Source organism: Hylaeus volcanicus, chromosome 5 (genome assembly GCF_026283585.1).
Source record: "Hylaeus volcanicus isolate JK05 chromosome 5, UHH_iyHylVolc1.0_haploid, whole genome shotgun sequence".
In the NCBI taxonomy this organism is placed as follows: domain Eukaryota; kingdom Metazoa; phylum Arthropoda; class Insecta; order Hymenoptera; family Colletidae; genus Hylaeus; species Hylaeus volcanicus.
The window spans coordinates 458,202-479,676 of NC_071980.1; the positions used below are offsets into that span (position 1 = coordinate 458,202).

A 21,475-nucleotide genomic window follows, 5' to 3' on the forward strand; every position below is an offset into this window, starting at 1 on the left:
TTGAGTCGGTGCAAAGAAGAAAAAGTAAGTCAAAATGCGAGAAAGAATTCCTGGCTGTCTCCTTGAAAAATTCACATTTTTCCCGTCTATTTATTCTTGGCACCGAGAGGATGGCCGAAGGGTGGAGCGACGAAGAAAGAAATTAATCCCTTGGATGCGATGTCCTCGAGACGGCACGTGTTACATGCATACACACATACATATACACCTATGTATGTACTCGGAATACACGACGATTTTACAATTTCCATTCGTACGCAAAAATAATTTTAAGCCTTAAATCAAAGTAGACAGTATTATACAACAGGAGAAACTCACAATTTCTTAGGAGAACACGCGGTGGGGTATTCTTATCGCTAAAATTCTTTCACTTTTAAAACGAAAATTAGTTACGTTATTAGCATCGCCTGCGCAATACCTCTGTAAAGTATTACATTTTTTTTCTAATTATCGAATCGAACGGGAGGCGTTGATTCGGATCGCTTACCCTTTCGCGTGGAATTCGAAGACGATCGATCAATTCAGAGCGCCGGCGGCGTTCGACGCGCGCGAATAGAGCGGCGCATCTTGTCCATATCACGGATCAATAATTGACGTTGCATGTTGTATTCTTTCAGGACGATGGTAGAACGCATGCCGGTATAAGTCGTGACAGTTGCGGCGGTGTCGGACAAAATATCGCCAACGCCTTGATCAGCCTCGGTCTGAACACCACGAGACTAATATCCGTCGTCGGTAACGACCAGCCTGGGAAAGCTATAATTAAAAGTCTAGGAGACGGTGGTCAGACCGTCGAGCAGTTATCAAACAAGAGCACGGCTAGGTATGCGTACGTTTTCCCTAAATACTTGGATCTTCCCTCTCTTGTCTTACTTAAACGACAGGATTTTACAGTAAATTCGCGTTTAAAAAATATAATCTTTGAAACAATTACAATTAATTCTACCTTAAAGTTTGAAAGAAAGAATTCTTTCGCGACGACGTTAACAGCTATTGGTTCTATAGCGAATGGTACGAATCGGAATAACTGTTGACCTCGTAGGTATCACTCGAGACCTTTCACCGATCACCGATTTTCAATGGCGGTTCTTTTATCATTTTCCAATTTCCTTCTTGCATGTAAAAGACTTTTTCTCCTGCTAATGTTACATATTCGAGCGCTATACAGAATTTCTAGAATTTTTATCTGTATCGATAATATTTGTTCAATTTTTTGATTCAAGGTGTACTGTAATAATTGACTACAAAGGTGAATGTCGTTTTGGAATCGGCGAAATGGATATCTTGGCTGGCATTAGTCCAAATTTGGTTAAAAAATATCAGTCGCATGTAGAAAAAGCTAGCTTTATTGTTCTCGATGGTAATCTACCTCTGGATACGATACGATACGTTTTAGACCTCGCAGCATACTCAAAAATTCCAGGTAAGGTTCTCGATGCTATCTTTGAAATATACCAAATTTAATATCGTGATCTCAGCATTAATTACGAGTATAGTAAAATACTATATAGTACAAAATAGTTGATACGCAAATAAAAAAAAAGTGCGTGATCTTTTAAACGCTTGGAATGTCGTTTCGACGATTTGTCAAGCTTGTAGATACAAGCTCCAAATAGATACAAACATGATAAGAATTCGTTGATCTCTAATAATTATTGTTAGTTACAACAATTTGTAACTACACGTATAAAATTATAATATAAATATAAGTCATTCCACGCATAACCGGATACTCGTTAAAGTAACAATTCGAAAACTCGAGACTATACATTTTTTATTTTTTTATTTGCCATTAAAAACTCACGAATTGTTTTAAACGAGTACCCGTATTTACTAGCTAGAGTAGGAATAAAACTCTGAAAAAATTAAGAACATAAAGTCCTCGGTTATACCAAAGTGTCCAATTTCGCGTAGAATGACATGTATAAACAACTCTTTTTACTCTCTTACTCTACATCTTTACGTACAGTGTCGTGCAAATCTTTTCAGATAATTCCTTTTCTAGTTTGTTATTTTTGACAACACTAGGAAAATAATTATCTGGAAACGTTTACGTCATTGTATATAGATTTCTATAAAAAATGGACGGAGCTAAGTAATATCGATAAAAACATATACGCGTAAACTTATTTACGCGACGATCTCGTCTAGTAACTTTGAAAACAGACTCAAATTTTGATTCGTTAAACTATATAACTATGAATGGTTCAAATTTGTTTCATAGTAGAATACTATTTTGAACGTTACGTGGTAACAGTGAATTATATGTATCCTCCTCTTTGCAACCCATGATGAGTTTGCGGATTAGGCTGCATCTGCATTATTAAATTACGATTTTCTCTGCGCAACCTGTAACCTGCTTTGGCATCTAAATACAAGAAAAACGCAGCAAACCAATGGAACATAAACGAGATAACTGCTAAACCATACGACCAAGATAAATGGTTAAAATTTGGATACATTAACCAGTCTCTACGCCAACATTGGCCTCCAAATATTGATACCGCCAAAAATAAAAGAGTACCTGAAATACGAAAGACGTAAAAATAATTTTATTTGAAAAATTTTAGTAGCGTACCGCTAACGAAATCTGTCCTTACCTGTAACCGCGCAACACAAAAAAGCAAACATAGACAGGACCCATTCGAAATTCAATACGAATCTTAAGGGCCAACGAACTAAAGTTAACGCGATCACAGCTTGCGCAAAAAATGAAATTAGAAGAGCAAGCGTGACAAATGTTTGCACTACCAATAACCATCCTGGTAGCAGCCACTCACGGATCACGTAATATTCTTCGGAAAAAATATGATGACATCCATCGAATCTTTTGTCAAACTGATAGTATGGATATTGAAATTGTTCAAAACAATATTCCCAAAGTCCCATATGCTTGAAACTACTGAAAGTTTCTTGATACGATTGGATCCAATAGGGGCTACGAATAAGTTCATCGGGAAATTATATTTACTCAGAAATTCTTATTATATACAAAATTACAAATTTTATGAATTATTACCTTGTAAATGCCATTACTAATAACAAACCAGCAATATATGCGATGATTCCACCAAAAACTAACGCGTCTGAAAATGTGTAAAGAAAATTAGTAGAGGTTAAATATACTTTGTAATCGAGACAATAATGAAAAATAATATTGCTCACTTGACGCACGATGATATTCTTGTTGATCGGCGGACATGTCGATCGTTTGTTATCGTTGGTATATAAACTACAAAGTGATTTATTCTAACATAAACTTTGTTTATAAACTTCAGAAATACTGACTCTGTCGTAATTTGCCACACCTCTCGTTGCTTCAGTGCTGCCAACGTTAACTTTATGCGACATCCTATAAACCGATTTTCAAATCATTCACATTTGAAAAAAAAAGCTTAAAATCAAATCACCCGAAAAAATAAACAATCTTTTTAATCGAATTGTTTTAATGAACGAGGGATGAGACAGGATAAATATAAAACGTAATTTCTTTAAACATTTAATTACATATTTTCTTAATTAAGATATATTACATAAATGTTTGCATTGTGCTATCTTAATTACTTATAAATGATACTGTATTTAAGGACGGATATTAATCGCTAAATTGCGACGTATTATCATCAACGTGCATCAATTATCATACACGCATAACTGACGAGTCTTTGTAAATTTAACATTGGCAGTGAACATTTACATTGTAGTATTATGTAGTATTCAACGACCTACAATCTATACAAAAGAAACAAGGTACTTATTTGATGTGATCGAGAATGTTCTCTTTTGAGATATTAAGACTGTTGCTAAAATAATCAAAATTACGAGTATGTTCTTATTAACGGTAACCTTTTCAAGGCACTCGATACGAGAGGAAAGATATAACGCTTACTTTGTGCGCTAATATTAACTTTCCAAACAATAGACGTACAACAAAAACAATAACGATGCGAATATACAGAAATCTCTCTGTATTTAATATACATCTACATATATTGTATATGTAAAACATTGTACAAAAATACAAATCTTGCTTAGTACCTTAATTTGTACTTAAAGTAAATAGAAATCTAATCTTACAATCTACACAATTTACTCTACTATTAGAAGCAGACTACTATAGATGGACGGAATAATAGAAAATTTTGGTACTAAAATGCGAGTCTTACGTAATAAAACGACTGTACTTATGTACGAGATTCAAGTTGGAATCTTGTTTGAGATTCTTTCAAGTACTCTCTCTTTTTGCGTTGAACAGTTCCTTCTACAAGAAACAGCACACCTGCTATGATAGTTAACACACTGCCTACAACTGCCATTATAAAGGACCAACCAAAAAAATTGTTAGCATGTCCAGGCATCCAACCTTCGGTGTTTCCAAAGCAAGCAAATATAATTACTGCCAATCCGCCACTTATACCGCCGACAAGTAATACATTTCCAATTGTCAGAATAAGTTGTACGTATCGTTTTCGTTCTGGGTCACAGCATAAAGTGAATAATAATACCAATACAAACGATACGAGACTCAATAGGAAGCACAACGTGAAGAAAAACTGTGTTGCAATCATGAATGCTGTAACAAAAACAATCGCAATTATATCTGAAGTATGCAGCGCTTACCGAGTACAAACACATCCATGATAATAATAAACTTCTAAAACGATGTCATTCCTATAATAAAATTGAAGAAGAAACTTACGAGGCAAGAGAAAGCCACGGATGTCAGAGTATCCTGCGGTAAAGGGATCGTATACCCATCTACATCCAACGAAAAAACGTCTAGGTGCGTCCATTTCTTGAGGATTCGGTAGAGATCTAAAGCAATGTGTCCAGAGGCCCAATTTATCGAGTTTCGCACCAGTGATACGATAATCGCTCACTAACCACGCTGGTGTACCAAATGCAACGCAAACGCACACAAACGCAACAATGAAAACACCGACACCGATGTTTCCCGAAAAGCTTCTTTTCTTCATCGTAAAAAATTTTTTTGCAAACAATAGAGATTGCAACGTAAACTAGTGTATACGATAATCGATTCACTAATCTACTGATCCAGTAAAGATCCCACGGTATTAACCACACCCAACACGTTATATTGTATAGTGGCAAGTAGTGGCCATGTAAGATGTAACGTACATACTTGTACTGTCCAACCTAACCTTGTAGAACCGTGAATATCCCACGAGCATAAACTAACCATTATGACGAATAAAGGTTTCTCAATCTGTTATTAGAATGCCTATCAAATTTATTACAATTTAAAAAACGTTTCGATCTCACGTTTCTTGTGTTTGAATTGTCCGATGGGACGATAAGTAAGATATAATATATTTATAACAAGTTACAATGAGAAAGGCCAGTAATAATTAATACATACAAGGACATTGTTATCATTCTGAAACATTTACAAAAACAAACACAAGTGACTAAGTTTTAGGGCACAATGATATTAGATGATGTGCAATATTTTTACATGAGAAACACTGCTTCGTGTATGAGAATTTTATGCAAACTCTCATTGTAGAGTATTGCATCATTGATGTTTCATCTGAATTATTTTTATTTTGCATCGTGGAATGCAATCCGATGATAAACAATATCGAGATGTAAATAAATTAGGTTAAACGTATATAAAGTTATATGTTGACAAATTAATGTTTTATAAAATAAAAAGAAGAAGTAAAATGTTAGTCGAATAATAAATAACAAACAAGACTAATGTATAGGAATCACCTAAGGCGACAGATCCTAAGATTGGTAGGATCCATACAGGGTGTCCCAAAACTCGGGGAGGAGCCGAAAATGGGGGGTAGCTGAGACGATTCTGAACAACAATTTCCTTTGCAAAAATGTCGGATGGGACTTCGTTAAGGAGATATTAAGCGAAAACCCCGACCAATCAGAGCGCGCGTAGACCGTTGGAGCGGCCGCGGTAACGAAGGCTACGCGCTAGGTCGATGCTTCGATGCACGTCGAGTCACTTGTTCGCGTGCAAGCGCGGCTGCTAGCGCGTAGCCTTCGCTACCGCGGCCGCTCCAACGGTCTACGCGCGCTCTGATTGGTCGGGGTTTTCGCTTAATATCTCCTTAACGAAGCCCCATCCGACATTTTTGCAAAGGAAATTGTTGTTCAGAATCGTCTCAGCTACCCCCCATTTCCGGCTCCTCCCCGAGTTTTGGGACACCCTGTATATTCGTAAGATCGTATACAGTACGAAGAATGTTTTGTAGTCGATATTATATTCACACGCCTTTCGACATTAGTCAAGATTCTTAGAATATGCGTCATTTTTGCTGTCACCCGTTCATGATTCATTCAGATGAAATTCTCATTACTTACATTTAATGACCGAATAACTAATAAAAAAAAAATGATATTTTTATAATTGTATAGTACCGATAAGTATAGAAGGATAATATGAATTGCGACAGAAACAATTTTTCAGGTGTGATCAATATAGTGCACAAAATTGTAGAAGTCGTTGATTAAAATAGGAGCTAAACTGGGTCAACGACTTACACCTGACGTCGATCTTCGTACACGCAATCTTAGTCGTAACTCACATTGAATTATTTCCCCCGGTAGTAAAACAGGTCACAACCTGATCCTATTTTGTCATTTACAACTTAATTATTTTTCCTTAAAAATTCCATTGATCGAAATTTTGGTGCAACTTATCCTAAATACTAATTAATCGATTACTTTAATTTTCAACATTGTTCACGTTCATACAACAATTCCACGAAAAGCAAAATTGTGAATAGAAGTAAACATTTTCAAACAAGTTATTTTTATTACTTTAACTTTTTATACATTTTTCTGATATAAAAGATTATGACAAATATACAATATTTGTTCATGTAAAGGCCATGAGATGATTTCAGTTACAGGGCTAATACTATTTTTATTTACAGACACATAGTCTCTTCGCGTAAAACATCTTACATCTATGGACGGATTTGTAGCATTAAGTATTCTACAAAACAAATAATAAATGCATAATTTACATATTAAATATAAGAATATATAAAATATCTTCTTCGATTTAAGGCTTTTCTTTTTTTTTTAAAATATATCAAGATTATAATTGCTTTTATAAGTTGGCATGAACATTTACATGCAGTGTAAATAATACTTATCAAAATAACGAGTATAAATATAAAAATATATAATAGAATCTTCGAAAATTTGCATAGAGATTATTTAAAGTAAATCTATGTAGACTGTGTTCGACCTCATAGAATTGGCATGTGCAGATCTTTGATATCCCAAATAATTTATCATAGATTTATATTTTTTATTAACGAAAATTATAATTAGATGGTTGTATGTGTTTTCTGTTCTTCGGTCAAAATTCTTTCCTGCTTCTTTTTGTGTCTGCGTCCTTCAATTAAGAAGAGTACACCTGCTATAACCAAAATAAAGCTACCTACTACAGCTAAAGCATAAGACCAACCGATGTCATTATGCTCCCAGTTCGGCATCCAATCTCTACTGTCACCTCTTGCACCAAAAATTATAACAGATATGATACCACATAATCCTCCTAACAACAAGTTTGCACCAGTTGTCCATAAAAGCAACTGATATTTATTATGATGACGAGAACAGCATGTGTACAAAACCGTTGAGAAACTTCCTATCAATAGTAAAGTCAGGCATAATGTAAAGAAAAACTGTGTTGCAACAAAAAAGTCTGGTAGAAGAATATCGTGAATTATATAATATTCTTCTTCAAACACCCACCAACAACCATAGAATTTAGTATCGTACAAGTGATGAGGATGCTCAAATCCTTTAAAACACACTTGCCATAAACCTGCAACAACAAATAATTTTTTACAATCCAATAAAGATATCAAATAATATTTTGTTTATATCTAATTCCTATAAATACAAACGATTGCACGATTCAAATTTTATGTACGTACATATTGGCAACAAAAGATAAAGTTGACTGTAAACTCTTGTTTTCAAGATGTGTAAATGACACATTAAATGAGATCGTCAATGAAATGACAATGAACAATGAATAACAACTATTCCTGTCCTTTTTATCGTAGCGAAATTATTTCAAATTAAATTACCGATTTTGATAAATCTTGGATTTTCCAATTTTCCGTCTGTTTCGAGCCAATTGGGTGTGGTAAAAGCAATCACTATTAAAACAAATGCAACCGCAGTACATATTGCAGCAGCTTTCCCGTTGAGAGTTTTGCCCATTGTATCATTAAATTATTGATACAATTGTATCATAAGGCTTGATACTTTGTGCTATGTTATTAACGAATAACAAAACTATTTTTTTATGGTATCTACCCCTATGGTTATGTTCAGGAATACACAGCGACAGACGCATCTAATTTCCCATAAATATAGAATCACTATAGATGTTCCGTAGTACGAAAAAATTTGTAGTGCCTCGACAGCGCTGCATGTTACGGAAGATTTAATTCGTTTAGCGGTTCATTTGAGTACCTTTTCAAAATACAATACAAATACGATATGAATACAAATTTCATTTAATACGATAATACATTTGTTTTATCATAAACTTTAGATAGTAACAAACAATACGTACTATATTGCGATACTACATTTATTTTACATCGGTATATTAAAAGAAATGTATGAAAACCATACAAAAATAATATAAATAAAAAAAATCATTTCTTTTAGTTTGGTACGAACCTACAGATGTGAGGAAGGCAACAAAAGTATTTGAAGTGAAAGCACAGTGGCATGATGTTCTGCATTTTACATCTCCAAACAGAAATGAGTTAAAAGTAATTGGAAAATATCTTGGAATACAAGTGCCTGAAAGTAAATCGATTATGGACTTGGAAGAAGTAAAAATAATCGCAGAACAAGTAGCTGAATTTGTTCCAGTAGTTATAAGTACATTAGGATCACAGGGAGTATTGGTAAGTATTGCTATTCTTGAAAAATGATAAACATATGAATCAACTAAAAATGTAATATTGCTCTCCACAGGTTGTTCGTAAAGCCTCAGGAAGTAATCCTTTTTATGATAAAAATGGTAATTTAGTTGAAAATACTATGATTACTTCTCGTTTGTACCCACCCTTATGTTACACTTCCGAAAATCCAAATGAAACATTTAACGTAAGCGGCTGCGGAGACTGTCTTACTGCCGGAATAATTTATGGTATTCATAAAAATCTATATGAAACCGATTGTCTTTCTTTAGGCTTAAAGGCTGCTGCACTTTCTTTAACATCGTTAGATGCGGTACCTGCTTCGCTTTCATTGTTATGCAGTGGTACAAAATGTTAACAGATATACTAATTATTAAGAAATGTTAAGAAACCTATATGCTAACTATATTTTATTTGTACGTTAAAAATATTTTTTTTTTTTTTTTTTTACATTAATAAATAATTGATAGTCATTTTGATATATTATCGCTTTTCTCCTTTCCCCACTTGGCGACAAACTCTTTAACATTAAACTTCCGTTTACATCCTTCATAATTCATGTATCTTATTTTTCCAAATATTTCCCTCTCTGGCCAACCATGATCATGAATACCACATATAGACCACATACAACCTGAGAAATAAATTAATAAATCATCGTAATATCATGTACAACGCGTAAACTTACCTACATAACCATTGGGATCACAACCATCTATACTATATTTGTCATTTAAGAAAATAGCCCATTCTAAAGCATTTTCAGGTGTTTCAGTCCACTGTAAGATTTTTTTTGCCCAATACATTCTCAAAAATCCATGCATTTTTCCTGTTGTTACCATTTGATTTTGACATGCATTCCATAAATCGTCATGGGTCTGACAATTTTCCAAATTGTTTAAAGAATATACATACTCTCTTTTATCTTTCCTATGTATACCGAAATATTATTAATACAATATGTGTATAATACATAATGAAATATGAATACATTACCGATGTATGTTTAACGTTTCTATTGCCCAAGCATGAGCTCCTTTAATAAGATCATAATTTTCATTATAAAAACAAAAATTATCACTGAGTTCTCGCCGAATAACAGCCTCTTCTATAAAAGATTCAACAGATTTTGGATATAATTTTCTATATTCCTCCATTTCCAAAATGCAACGTTGTACAGATATCATGCCGAAATGAAACCATGGAGATAAATTGCTAATGGAATTTGACAAGGGATTGTTACGCTCAGTTGCGTAATTTTTCAAACGATTTTGTATGAAACTTTCTAGTTCTTTGATACCATGTTTATATCCTGGCATAGCCCATGTAATTTCATCTACCGATGTATCTATTTTTACATTTTCCAAAGCTGTTTCCCAATTATTGCTTCTAAACTTTTCCTTTGTTATATATAGATGTTTCACAATGGGTGGAAATTCTGTTAAAAATTCTTCCAATTTTGTATGTATTTTATTTCTAATTGTTCTTGCAGCAAATTCTTCCTTTGGTGAAGCATGCCAGCATGGCACAATATTGTGTGCGTCTACCTTTATAAAAACATATTGAGAGAATCGCTCGTTAACGAACAGATAATGGAATATTCCCTATATAAAAGTATAAAAACAAGTGTATTTTATAATTTTATTTACTTGACAAATAGGAATATCTTTAGGTAAATCGTTCTGTATATCGTCGATCCATGACATGGGCAATTTCAATGGATAAAAGTCAACAATTACAGCACCCATTTTAAATACTTTCACAAATTCAAGGATATTGACTTTTGGTTCTCCATATAAAAGATGAAAATATATATTTAACGCTTTACATTCAACCTCGACTTCCTTCAATCCTTTCAAGAGAAATTTATAATGTCGTATCGAAGCATTGAGAAATCTTGGCAGGATACAGTAACAAATATGAAGTGCTACATTGTTTTTCAAAGCAGTCTTTTGTGCAAAGAGCAAAGCCCAATTATCTATAAGTATTACAAATTTATTTTGCTATAAAAGTGTACTATTTATACAAATAATATTACATATGTTGTTTATATTCATACCTTGTACTCTAACATCGCGAAACATCCAGTATAAGATCCCTTTACATCCCTCTTTTACATCATTCAAATTATTTAACAGTCGGACACGTTTTTTATTAAAATTAAATGTTATGATAGATTCAGCTGTCTAGAAATAAAATGTCAAAACATTAAATAAAGAGAAAACTTGAAGGAATAGAATATGTTTATAAAGGGAAATTTATCTCACATTTTTTCTGTTATTCTCAAACTTTTGCAATAAATCATCAACTGTCCTTTTGCGTTTAGATGAATTCAATTTATCCATATTATAATCGGTATCAATAAATTAAGAATATAAATTAAGAAACACAATCGTTCTCTTAATAATTTATTTATATTTCAATCACATTTGATATATGAATATGGAATAAATATTGACAATTCATTTCATAAAATTAATACAATCGTTGTAACTTGTGGCATTGAATTACATTGAGCAATATAATTGTCCTTGATCCTAGAATAGGTAAACTATAGTTATAATTTACACCAATTTATATATACATACATTTACACAAACCTGTTAGAAATTAAAAATTAGCCTGAACTAGTAAATTTGTACTCGCGAATGATTTACATTTGTTTGCAAAATTTTTTGAACGATATCAGAAATTATTCATCATGATTTTTCTAATTTTGATGTCTACATATATGTATATACATATAAACCTACGTCTATTCGGGGCACAACACTTGGTTGTTCCAGTCCTGTCCAGTCCTATTACACATCAGATGGTTTTATTTACATTTTTTTTTTAAACGAAGTACAGCGCCCTTGATTTTTCAAGTTGTATTGGAGCAGAGGAAAAAACTGACACGTTCTCCGTTTAATCTCTGACAAGATTTCTACTGATTTCTACAATTGTTTTTATAATGTTATCAACGACATTTTGCCTGTATAACATTAATACTTTTAAAAATAATAGAAAATAGTTCATTTACACGAATTAATGACAATTTAAAAAAAATTAAATTAAACTAAGTGAAATTATTTAAATATTTCTAATTATATTAAAAATAAAACAATTTAATTCTTCTGTAGATGAAGTTTGAGAAACACTGCACTTAATCTTTTCGATCAGAAGTAACAGCATTAGGACACATACGCACACAATGAAAAAATCATAGAAATGCGATGCTTTTCGGACGAGCAATGACAAAATGCGTTAGAAGGGGTAGACGAGGAAACGGACAAACTCGTATACGGACCTGGTCGACTCACGACTGTTCGCGACTGTTCACGACGACTTGCGACGCGATCTCGTGGCTGCGTTTCAGCTGCTATTCTGCGCTGCTGTCCACCAGACACGTTCGAGCATCAGAGGCGCGCGGCTGTAGTAGCAGTAGATTTGGTTCTGTGTGGAGGGAAAGAGACGCATATATATATATATATATATATATACTAATTACACATATATGTATATATATATATACACACATATATATATATATACAAACGCGCGCGCACAGCACGTAAAAACATACATATACATATATATATATATATATATACATACATATACATATATATGTATACATATATATACATAAGAAGAAAAGGATAGAAAAGAAAGAGGTCGAAAGAGAGTAAGAGCGGAGCGGGCGCCGTTACGATAAAAGAAGTTTTTCGGAGACTGTATATTCGGGAGAGCGTTCAATGGTCGAAGCAGTTATGCGCCACGCTGTCGTAGGGCTATTAACTAGCTAGTTCTGACTACGGGAGGTCTCAGGCCGCAGTTACGACCTCGAAAGAACGAGCGGGTTCGCCTCGCGAAGATGACCATAATAGTCTTTTTGATCGACACGTCGGCCTCCATGAATCAGAGGGCATATTTGGGCGGGCGACCCACGCTTTTGGATGTAGCCAAGAGCGCCGTGGAGACTTTCGTGAAGGTACGCTAGTCACACAGCTTTCCCGGCTCTCCCGGGAGCTTCGATTCAGCCGTGCTTGTGTCGTGTCGTCGTCGACTCGTACCATCATCGTCAAAGAGAAAGAGAGAGAGAGAGAGAGCAATGTGGATAATGGGCTCCCCTGCCTTTACCTCCATCGCCATCGACTCTAATATCAAATCCTTCTTTTTCAGGTAAGACAGAGATCACCAGAGAGCCGTGGGGATCGCTATATGCTCCTGACCTTCGAAGATCCGCCCCAGAATATCAAGGTATGTTTTCCTTCATATTTCACTGTCTTTACCATTCGCATCTTCCGCACTTTTTCTCCTTTTCTATCTCCCGTTTCCCACGATCGTTTTGTTTCTCTTGCACACGTATATAGAAGCACACACGACCCTCTCTGTGCTAGCTATCATGCAAACCTAGGTAAGATATGCCATTTAAATAGTAAACGATAAATAGTTTATTTTATTTCCAAGTCAGATCTATTGCAATTGAAATAAAATAATACTTTGTTTACATTCTCATGAAAATGGTATTCAATTTTATTTGGAGTAAATACACCCAGATCCTGGGTGCTATTCGATACAAAAGTATTTGAAATACTATTTTAAATAGTGGAAACTATTAAAATATTATTACATTTTTTTTATGTTTGTGTCGTTACATTTTACGATGGTGAAAATAAGATTATCGTAGACTTTGAATCAGAGTTGGGTAAAGTTTGTAACAGAAATATTTTGTAGACCGTCGCCTGGAAAAACTGTTTCGTGTTTCATACCAGGGTATCGAGGGCCTAAGCCAAAGCCCCAATTTATTGTGCTTTGCAGCTGCTGCAGGCCCCGAGAGTGTGAGACAAAATGCGGTATTGTCTTTAGGTTGTATACCTTTGAGGATCGAGCAAATATAAGCAAGAATTATTCGATCAAATGTAAGCATGAATTTTTGCAGTGTTTAATTACAGGTGTATTAATATTTCCTTGTACTTTCCCTACCTTATTTTCACCATCAAAAAAGATTTCAAATGTGAAAAATACTTCAAAATGCAAGCTATTTTTATTTCATTTGCATTCACGTTAGCATCACACTATTTAAAATAATACTTCGAATAATTTTATTTTAATTTTCATTCAGCTTTAATTGATTGCTGCTATGTTAATAATTGATTCTATTTAGAAGCTTTACATATTTCTTCAGTTTTCGGTTTCAAACCCATTTGTGATTCGTTGTTCCGCGTGACGAATCAATGCACTCATAACGATTGCGGTATTTATCTCCTTCGATTGATGAATAATTGATCTTTGCCAAGAAAGCAGTAAAGTGCAGCATGCACTTGTCATATCTTTCGTTACAGAAAAACATTTTGGATAATGATACGCGAGTAGGGAGTCTACCTACGAGGGTCTTTTCCTCTCGGATACATGCGCGCCAAATTTACAAAACTGATAATACACGACTGCGTATAAGACATGCCTTTCTTCTACTATTTAAAAATTTGTCCAGTTGCTATCACAAGTATTTTCTTGTATAACTTCCTCGTACGTTTTTCTTGCATAATGCTTCTTACGATCTAATTTTATGTATTTAAGTTACTTTTTTATTCCAGGGTCGAATATGGTGATCAAGCTTAAGGTTCAAGAATGAGCCATGGTTGAAACATGTTAGAAGGATTAAAGTATTGTTGTGACTTTAGTAGTGGCAAAGAAGTAAAAAAGAGTTTCCATGTAACAGTGGATCCTGAAACAATAAAGAATCACCATAGGTAGTTGGGAATTGGTATTTGCGATAGATATCAAGAAAATCATTGATGCAATGGACAATTACTGTTGTAAACTTTTTATGGCTATTCTTTATTGTCTTAGTGCCTCGTGTTGCATGGAGGTTCTTTTTGCTTTCCCATTATTGCAGAACTTTAAAAACAGAACTCCACATCTAACAAGCTGCAATTTTGTTTCTATCTTGAACCATTAGCTTTATAATCAGTTTTGATCCACAAATAAGAAATTTAAAATTATAAGAATCAAGACATTTTTTTAATATTGTAAAACTATGAAATTATATGGTAGCTGTGTAGTTACTACTTTACAGTAAAATATTACATCGATCTTTTTTGCTGTTGTTAATGAATGATAAAAATATTTAAATTAAAAATGAAAATTGCAAGACAGCAAAATAATTTGTCCTTGCATAAAATGATCTTTAAAGTATTTATTTTTTCTTTTCTACTTTCTTTTTTTTTTGTATAATTGAAATTGTACTTTTACTTTTCAGGCTGGATGGAAAGAAAATTTAGCAACTTTTATGAATGAGCTTAAGAATTTACAATGCGTTGGATTGACAACGTTAGGTGCTGCTTTGAAACATGCTTTGGATGTTTTGAATATAAATCGTATGCAAACGGGAATAGACACGTACGGTCAAGGAAGATGTCCCTTTTATCTAGAACCATCGGTGATTGTTGTTATTACGGATGGAGGAAAGTACACGACTAATAGTGGAGTAAATCAGGATGTAAGTTTAATAAATATTTATAAACGAAACATGTTTGAGAAAAACCATATTAGGAAACATGCGATTTTACCTTTGAAATTCTTGTTTAAAGTTCACATTGCCAATGCATTCTCCTATACCTGGATCCGAGTTAACAAAAGAGCCATTTAGATGGGATCAAAGATTATTTTCTTTGGTATTACGATTATCTGGAACACCAGCTGTTGAAAGAGACACTGGTTTAGTGGCAAGCGATTCATCTCCTATAGATGCTATGTGCGAAGTTACCGGAGGTATAAACGTTATTTTTATAGTACAATTTAACATAATTTTAACGTATAGTTTTAATTTAAAAAATTGATTGTTTATCGTAGGTCGTTCGTATTGTATAACATCCTTCAGAATGATGATGCAGTGTATAGATTCTTTGGTACAGAAAGTTCAGTCTGGCGTAGTTATAAATTTCGAAAAGATCGGACCAGATCCTCCGCCATTGACTAACGAAGCACAACACGCGGATGATGATGAAAACGAAGATGACAGTAATACAACGAACGGAACGCGATCGCAGTATCCTCCAAATCCAACAGTACCGGGCAATACGGCATGGCATTCTTGTAGAAGACTGATTTATGTTCCAAGATCTGCTCAGAAAGGTTTTGCTGTTGGTTTCTGGCCGATTCCTGAAAGCTTTTGGCCTGACCTCAGCGCTAGTTCTTTGCCGCCAAGGTCAGCGCATCCGAATGTCAAGTTCACTTGCACCAGCCAAGAGCCCATGGTGATAGAAAATCTCCCATTTGATAAATACGAACTGGAGCCAAGTCCTTTAACACAGTACATATTAGCCAGAAAGCAACCAACGATTTGTTGGCAAGTTTTTGTAGCTAATTCCTATAAATCCAGCGATGTGGGTCATCCATTTGGATATCTAAAAGCAAGTACTAACTTAACGTGTGTGAACCTGTTTGTAATGCCCTACAATTACCCAGTACTCTTACCTTTGCTGGAAGAACTTTTTAAAGTTCACAGATTAAAGCCAACAAATGAATGGAGAACACAGTTTCAAAATTACATAAGAACCATGCCCACTTATTATGCAGCGGTAAATCTTGCATTTATCATACATAGTGTATTAAGTATTTGCTTTTTAATAAATAAAAAAACACTCTAATGCTGGATATTTTTTGTTTACAGTCGCTCAGGAGAGCTTTAACTAGAATGGGTGCTCCAGCTCCATTAGCGCAAACACTAATTCCCGATAATATGGATAACTCGTTATCCTATAGTGTCTTAAATTATTTAAAACGACTAAAAAATCAAGCTAAAATTGAATTTGATAGACTTTGCAACGAGGTTTTATCTAAACAACTCGCTGCTGCCAATATGACAAAAAATTTAGTAAACGGCAGTACAACGGTGACAGATGGAGTAAGAGTTATTCCTAGAACTCCGTTGAAGAAAGATTTGGTAAATATTTTTTATTATTTAGAATAATAATTTAGTTTATTATCCATTTTAATCCTATTTTTCTTATTACAATAGGTATCGCATCCGCTATTACAAGACAAGTTCACAGGACTAAGGGATCAACTGAACGAGTTCGGTGGATTTGTAGTTGGATTAGTCAGAAGTCAACAACGCGGAGCACACAGTTACAGGAACGCATTTGACGTTCCGCGGAAATCCCTCTTAGATCAAGTTGTGAGAATGCGTGCTAACTTCCTTCAACCTGGATTACTGCATACAAAACTTCTTGACGACGATTATGTTCATTCGATGCCTTTAGCGCAAATGGGAAATTATCAGGAATATTTGAAACGCATGACTCCGCCTTTAAGGGAAATCGAAAGTGTTCCAGTTAGGCAACACATGTTCGGTAATTATTTAAGATGTTCCATAACTGTCGTTCGAAGTGTTCAAGTCAGAACAATACTTTATTCCACGTTGTCGAATTGCAGGTAATCCTTTTAAGATAGACAAAAGAATGATGGTTGACGAAGCGGATATCGATATGGTTGGCGCAACGTCTTCGACCTCAAAGGGCGGTCTTAAACGTACATTACCTGCTTCGGACGGAGGATCGTTTGCTTCAAAACCACCGCCAAATAAACGAAAACCGGGTCCAATTCCTAAAGATGTAGTTGTACGAAGACCATCGTACACACCCACGATTACTCCACCAAGTTCGCCGATACCGTGGGTTGACGACACGAAAAATCAAGTAACCCCAGCTGCTGACTCAAATCAAATTCCATCAAATACAGTGAATTCTACAACACCTAATACATCGAGTCCACCGAGTGTGAATTCACCAGAGAAATTAGTAAATGGTCTTGCAGAAATGCCGACGATACCAGTCTTTGAACCAATTCCAGTGGAACATACTAATAATCATATGGACGCTCCGCCAATTTTGACGCCGGTAGTTAATAACGTCGACGCTCCTAAAATTGAAATAAAAGCGGAGAACGTTAAAAACGAGTGTAACAAACTACCTCTTAACGATTTTGTTGAAAATAGTGTAAAAGTTGAAAATTCGGTTGACGAAAGGTTGTCCAATCATGTCGAAGATAAACGCGAATCCAAAGTAGAAAAAGACAAGGTTTTGTCGAAGAAAGAATTAGAAGATATTAGAAGACATAACCTGTCCGTTCGAGAACTTGTGTATAAAGAAGTACGGAGAAGAGGTGCAAGTAAGTCGATATGTATATGTATATATGTATATATATATATATATTTCTGTAAGTTTCACCTGTTAATTAGTAATATCAATGGTATTGTGAAAGAGTATAATCTATTTATAGCGTACGAACAAAAACATACATGCAAAGCAGTTTAATGTTAGTAATGATTCGTAATCTTCTTTCAGATTATGCAACACTATTTTCACATTTAAACCAAATTCAAGGGACTCTAGATATACGACTTGCATTTTTGCGAGATATCGTTAAAGAATCGTTACGATTTAAAAGACGTAATTTGGCATCATTGCTAGAAGAATATTTGAAAACTGTACAAGAGGATAGCTGGACTGTAAACCACAAGGTGAATCACAATGGTGCCACAAAAATAAGTTAAGAATTCGTTGCATAATCAGGGCATTATTTCAATAATAAAAATAACAGTTCAGTGAATAATGCGGGATATCTGAGTGGGACATAAAGTATCCTATTGAGCAAGTCGTACATCTGTAAAATGATAAGCGTGTTAGCGTTTAAGGATGTATGTTGCCAAGGCACGCGAAGTGATAATAATTGATAAATCTAATGAAAGAAATAGCATTCTGGATGTCAACCAAGGAGATATGGTTTTCATGCTCCTATTTTCCTTTTCTTTTTCACTTCGTGACTGTACAGTTGGTAGAAATGTTTCTCTTGTTCTCTGCGAATGATCGATAATGCGTGTAAAGACAATAAAGTCTTGTCAGCAGTAACGTAATAACTTTGTAAATGTGTGAGTTTTTATGCTTTTGCAACGTATAAAACTCTTGTATTTGTTTATTAAATATTCAAATTTGTATATTTTGCGGTTACCCATTTAATTATCCAACGTTTTTAGCAGCTCAATGCAAATTTATTATTACGAAATTGTTGGTATACACTGTAAAGTGCAGCAGTTTTGAATTACATACGATCACTGTTTGTAAGAATAACAGCATGCCGTTTATAAAGTACTACTCGACTATTTTTCTTTAAACTGACTATTATATATTCCTTATGTCTTGGATGCAGGCATTCGAGACACCCTTGATTTGAGAAATATTTATTGTGTAATAATTAACAATTATAACTACTTTTTAAACGAATTAAAGAAAATATAGCGCCCTGAAATAGTACAACATTAAGCAAAATAGCACAATTCTACCAGCTGCGCAATCGAGAGTTTAAATGCATTAAAAGAACAACTATTCTCTTTAACCGCGTTGCTTTCTTTCTTTCTGTTCGTGAAATTTTAGCGTACACTATTGTGATCTAGGATATAATTCAAGAGATAAGGTTATCAGTACACGATATGCACCGTACATTTTGTTGTATACGTTAATGGTAAAAAGCCAAATTGAAGTCTCATTTCTCTAAAAGGTGAAAAAACGCTTATGCACGAATATTTGAAACTTTAATACATATCTTCCGTTTAAAAGAAAAATAAAATTTACGTTCTGTAGGTAAAAAGAACATACTATATTTTATCATGTAATTCAGTAGATTAAATTAAAATACCTTGAAAATAGAACTGCTTCTGCTGTAATAAATGTTCTTTTATGAAATTCGGCGAACATGATATTCGTTCTTAAAAGTATGAAAACTATCATAAAAACGAAACTAATTTTTATATTCTACATTATCTTATATAGAATTGAACTTATCGAAGATTATTCAATGAAGGGTTGACAGTGCCTAATGCTATTGAAAAGTAGCGTGAAAAAGATTGTATTTATTTTTAACCCACTTAGACAGCATAGTAATTTGATATAAATTTCAAAAATCTTGATTAAAGAATGATAATATACTCGAATGAGTGCTTGCAATTATTTAATCGGAACCAAAGACAAAATTTATATTAGATTTCATAATTCATAATTTTCTATTCCTACTTGTCGAATGATTTTCATAAAGGTTTGTTATTTTACATTGGCTGAAAGTGGGTTGGAGACATTTACAATATTAGCAATGATTGATACAGATAATTAATAATGTCAAAATCACTTATTACTGTCTATAAGGAGTGATAATATTTTGACCAAATATTAAGTAGATTGTCCTAGATTTAATGATCAGGAAGATTATCTTACCCATTGTTCAATAAAATAGGTCATATATGTATTATACATATTAGAAATACGTTTCACAAGCAATTTCATTTATACTTTGTCATTTATGTAAAAGCAGAGAAAGCGTCTACGAAGAACACCAATAAATTACAACATATCATCTCATTGCCATTAAATTACAAATTTATCTCTAATTTAAATATAAAAGGGCCTTTTATACAAATCTTCTAGCATCAGTTTTATATGAAATTACATACTAAGCATTTTCTGAATTTTCTACAAATGGATTTTTTATCAAAATCATAAATATTGCCCTTTTACATTTAAACAAGTCCCAAGTAAGATAATCACCCTGACTTTTTTTTCAAGGACACTAAATAATTATATTCTCCTCTTTGTAAATCTAGTAGCGAAATTGTATATCATATAGTATTTATTAATTGAAATTGTTAAACGTTTAATAAATTATTTTATAATAACGGAGCTTAGCTGAGTCTTAAAGACGATGATGCTAGACGCTTACTGGCTCCAAAGAAAAATTAATAAGAAAGTTTAATGAACATAACACAAAGTGCGATTCTATAATGAATTAATAGATAATAAGAGAAAAATATGACGGAGTAAGTAATACAATTATGAAATTTATGTTACACAAATTGTAATTTTTTTATTATAGGAATGTTTTATTCGAGAAAATTAAGTGAAGATAGTTGCAAAAAAGTGTCGAGGGTATAGAAAATTGCTATGTAATATTTTCAATTAAAGCAATGTATATTATAAATTTATAATAAATATTTGTAATTTTTTTGTTTCATAAAAATGTTGGATCTTACGACACACGTATCTGAGAGTCATTTATAAAATAAGAAACTATAAGTTGAATACTTTTGCACTTTAAGAAAAACCCTAACATACCTTGTATACCTTAGAACGATAAAACAATAATCGATGCGTTTATATTTTTTTCTATGCCCCAAACACTATTAGATTAGAAACACGATTCTTTCTTAGCAAATATCTTCAACTTGTTTCCAAGTCCATTTCAAAGTGTAATTTATTATATCCATGTTGCATATATCTTTATTGTATCATTTGAAATACACTTAATTAGTTATTCTTTTATTGTACCTATACTGCTACTATGTGCATTATTGTACATATTTCATTGTATATAGATATGTATCGATGGTTACTATTAACAAAATTCATATTGAAGTGATTGTTCCATTTTTACGTTTATATTTTTAAACAAATAGCAAATAAGCTTTAAAAAAAATAAAACCAAAACAATTGAAACATTTT

At 33.5% G+C, this 21,475-nt stretch overlaps 6 protein-coding genes across 19 annotated transcripts in view; 2 read left to right on the forward strand and 4 right to left on the reverse strand.

Annotated features, from left to right (window-relative positions):
• LOC128876745 (uncharacterized) overlaps positions 1-9,421 on the forward strand; it is a 34,514-nt gene extending 25,093 nt beyond the window's left edge. For 4 of the 5 annotated variants that reach the window (XM_054123357.1, XM_054123354.1, XM_054123356.1 and 1 more), the window contains 4 exons: positions 618-823; positions 1,224-1,423; positions 8,683-8,927; positions 8,998-9,421. In XM_054123357.1, coding sequence (XP_053979332.1) covers positions 618-823; positions 1,224-1,423; positions 8,683-8,927; positions 8,998-9,300 — 954 coding nt within the window. In that variant the 3' untranslated portion in view covers positions 9,301-9,421. Of the gene's footprint in view, positions 1-617; positions 824-1,223; positions 1,424-8,682 lie in introns of all 5 variants that reach the window. The other variant, XM_054123359.1, reaches the window with a different exon arrangement.
• On the reverse strand, positions 1,469-3,321 carry LOC128876758 (uncharacterized). The gene is made up of 4 exons (XM_054123397.1): positions 3,166-3,321; positions 3,020-3,086; positions 2,601-2,938; positions 1,469-2,524 (listed from the first exon to the last, which is right to left on the reverse strand). Exons 1-4 carry the CDS (start codon positions 3,200-3,202, stop codon positions 2,262-2,264), a joined length of 705 nt encoding a protein of 234 aa, XP_053979372.1. The 5' UTR covers positions 3,203-3,321; the 3' UTR covers positions 1,469-2,261.
• LOC128876760 (uncharacterized) lies at positions 3,952-5,780 on the reverse strand. The gene is made up of 2 exons (XM_054123399.1): positions 4,700-5,780; positions 3,952-4,573 (listed from the first exon to the last, which is right to left on the reverse strand). Exons 1-2 carry the CDS (start codon positions 4,974-4,976, stop codon positions 4,185-4,187), a joined length of 666 nt encoding a protein of 221 aa, XP_053979374.1. The 5' UTR covers positions 4,977-5,780; the 3' UTR covers positions 3,952-4,184.
• On the reverse strand, positions 6,515-8,610 carry LOC128876762 (uncharacterized). Its single transcript, XM_054123403.1, has 2 exons — positions 8,091-8,610; positions 6,515-7,822 (listed from the first exon to the last, which is right to left on the reverse strand). Exons 1-2 carry the CDS (start codon positions 8,224-8,226, stop codon positions 7,320-7,322), a joined length of 639 nt encoding a protein of 212 aa, XP_053979378.1. The 5' UTR covers positions 8,227-8,610; the 3' UTR covers positions 6,515-7,319.
• Positions 9,372-12,365, reverse strand: LOC128876749 (deoxyribodipyrimidine photo-lyase-like). 7 transcript variants are annotated; one of them, XM_054123380.1, is made up of 7 exons: positions 12,232-12,365; positions 11,210-11,878; positions 11,002-11,128; positions 10,592-10,920; positions 9,939-10,489; positions 9,631-9,872; positions 9,413-9,576 (listed from the first exon to the last, which is right to left on the reverse strand). In XM_054123380.1, exons 2-7 carry the CDS (start codon positions 11,285-11,287, stop codon positions 9,413-9,415), a joined length of 1,491 nt encoding a protein of 496 aa, XP_053979355.1. In that variant the 5' UTR covers positions 11,288-11,878; positions 12,232-12,365. The 7 variants fall into 7 exon arrangements, with proteins under 7 accessions (XP_053979356.1, XP_053979355.1, XP_053979352.1 ...); XM_054123377.1 differs by having other exon boundaries at positions 11,210-11,916; positions 12,133-12,264; XM_054123379.1 differs by lacking the exon at positions 12,232-12,365 and adding an exon at positions 12,133-12,147.
• Positions 12,366-12,400: 35 nt separating this feature from the next.
• On the forward strand, positions 12,401-21,474 carry LOC128876740 (integrator complex subunit 6). 4 transcript variants are annotated; one of them, XM_054123348.1, is made up of 10 exons: positions 13,168-13,184; positions 14,270-14,453; positions 14,522-14,677; positions 15,187-15,426; positions 15,518-15,698; positions 15,780-16,507; positions 16,600-16,872; positions 16,948-17,281; positions 17,364-18,098; positions 18,275-21,474. In XM_054123348.1, exons 4-10 carry the CDS (start codon positions 15,217-15,219, stop codon positions 18,481-18,483), a joined length of 2,670 nt encoding a protein of 889 aa, XP_053979323.1. In that variant the 5' UTR covers positions 13,168-13,184; positions 14,270-14,453; positions 14,522-14,677; positions 15,187-15,216; the 3' UTR covers positions 18,484-21,474. The 4 variants fall into 4 exon arrangements, with proteins under 4 accessions (XP_053979319.1, XP_053979320.1, XP_053979321.1 ...); XM_054123344.1 differs by lacking the exons at positions 14,270-14,453; positions 14,522-14,677 and adding an exon at positions 12,401-12,915 and having other exon boundaries at positions 13,107-13,184; XM_054123345.1 differs by lacking the exons at positions 14,270-14,453; positions 14,522-14,677 and adding an exon at positions 13,662-13,846 and having other exon boundaries at positions 12,934-13,184.
• Position 21,475: the final 1 nt, after the last annotated feature.

Coding starts and splice junctions, on each gene's coding strand:
- LOC128876758 (XM_054123397.1), bottom strand. CDS start 3,202: ATGTCCGCCGATCAACAAGAATATCATCGTGCGTCAA. Junction 2,939..3,019: donor TTAGTAATGGCATTTACAAG/GTAATAATTCAT, acceptor ACTTATTCGTAG/CCCCTATTGGATCCAATCGT. Junction 2,525..2,600: donor TTTGTGTTGCGCGGTTACAG/GTAAGGACAGAT, acceptor TTCGTATTTCAG/GTACTCTTTTATTTTTGGCG.
- LOC128876760 (XM_054123399.1), bottom strand. CDS start 4,976: ATGAAGAAAAGAAGCTTTTCGGGAAACATCGGTGTCGGTGTTTTCATT. Junction 4,574..4,699: donor CCGTGGCTTTCTCTTGCCTC/GTAAGTTTCTTC, acceptor TTTTTGTTACAG/CATTCATGATTGCAACACAG.
- LOC128876762 (XM_054123403.1), bottom strand. CDS start 8,226: ATGGGCAAAACTCTCAACGGGAAAGCTGCTGCAATATGTACTGCGGTT. Junction 7,823..8,090: donor TCCAAGATTTATCAAAATCG/GTAATTTAATTT, acceptor TTGTTGTTGCAG/GTTTATGGCAAGTGTGTTTT.
- LOC128876749 (XM_054123380.1), bottom strand. CDS start 11,287: ATGGATAAATTGAATTCATCTAAACGCAAAAGGACAGTTGATGATTTA. Junction 10,921..11,001: donor TCGCGATGTTAGAGTACAAG/GTATGAATATAA, acceptor TAATACTTATAG/ATAATTGGGCTTTGCTCTTT. Junction 9,873..9,938: donor GAAACGTTAAACATACATCG/GTAATGTATTCA, acceptor CGGTATACATAG/GAAAGATAAAAGAGAGTATG.
- LOC128876740 (XM_054123344.1), top strand. CDS start 12,799: ATGACCATAATAGTCTTTTTGATCGACACGTCGGCCTCCATGAATCAG. Junction 16,508..16,599: donor TGCCCACTTATTATGCAGCG/GTAAATCTTGCA, acceptor TTTTGTTTACAG/TCGCTCAGGAGAGCTTTAAC. Junction 17,282..17,363: donor AGTTAGGCAACACATGTTCG/GTAATTATTTAA, acceptor GTCGAATTGCAG/GTAATCCTTTTAAGATAGAC.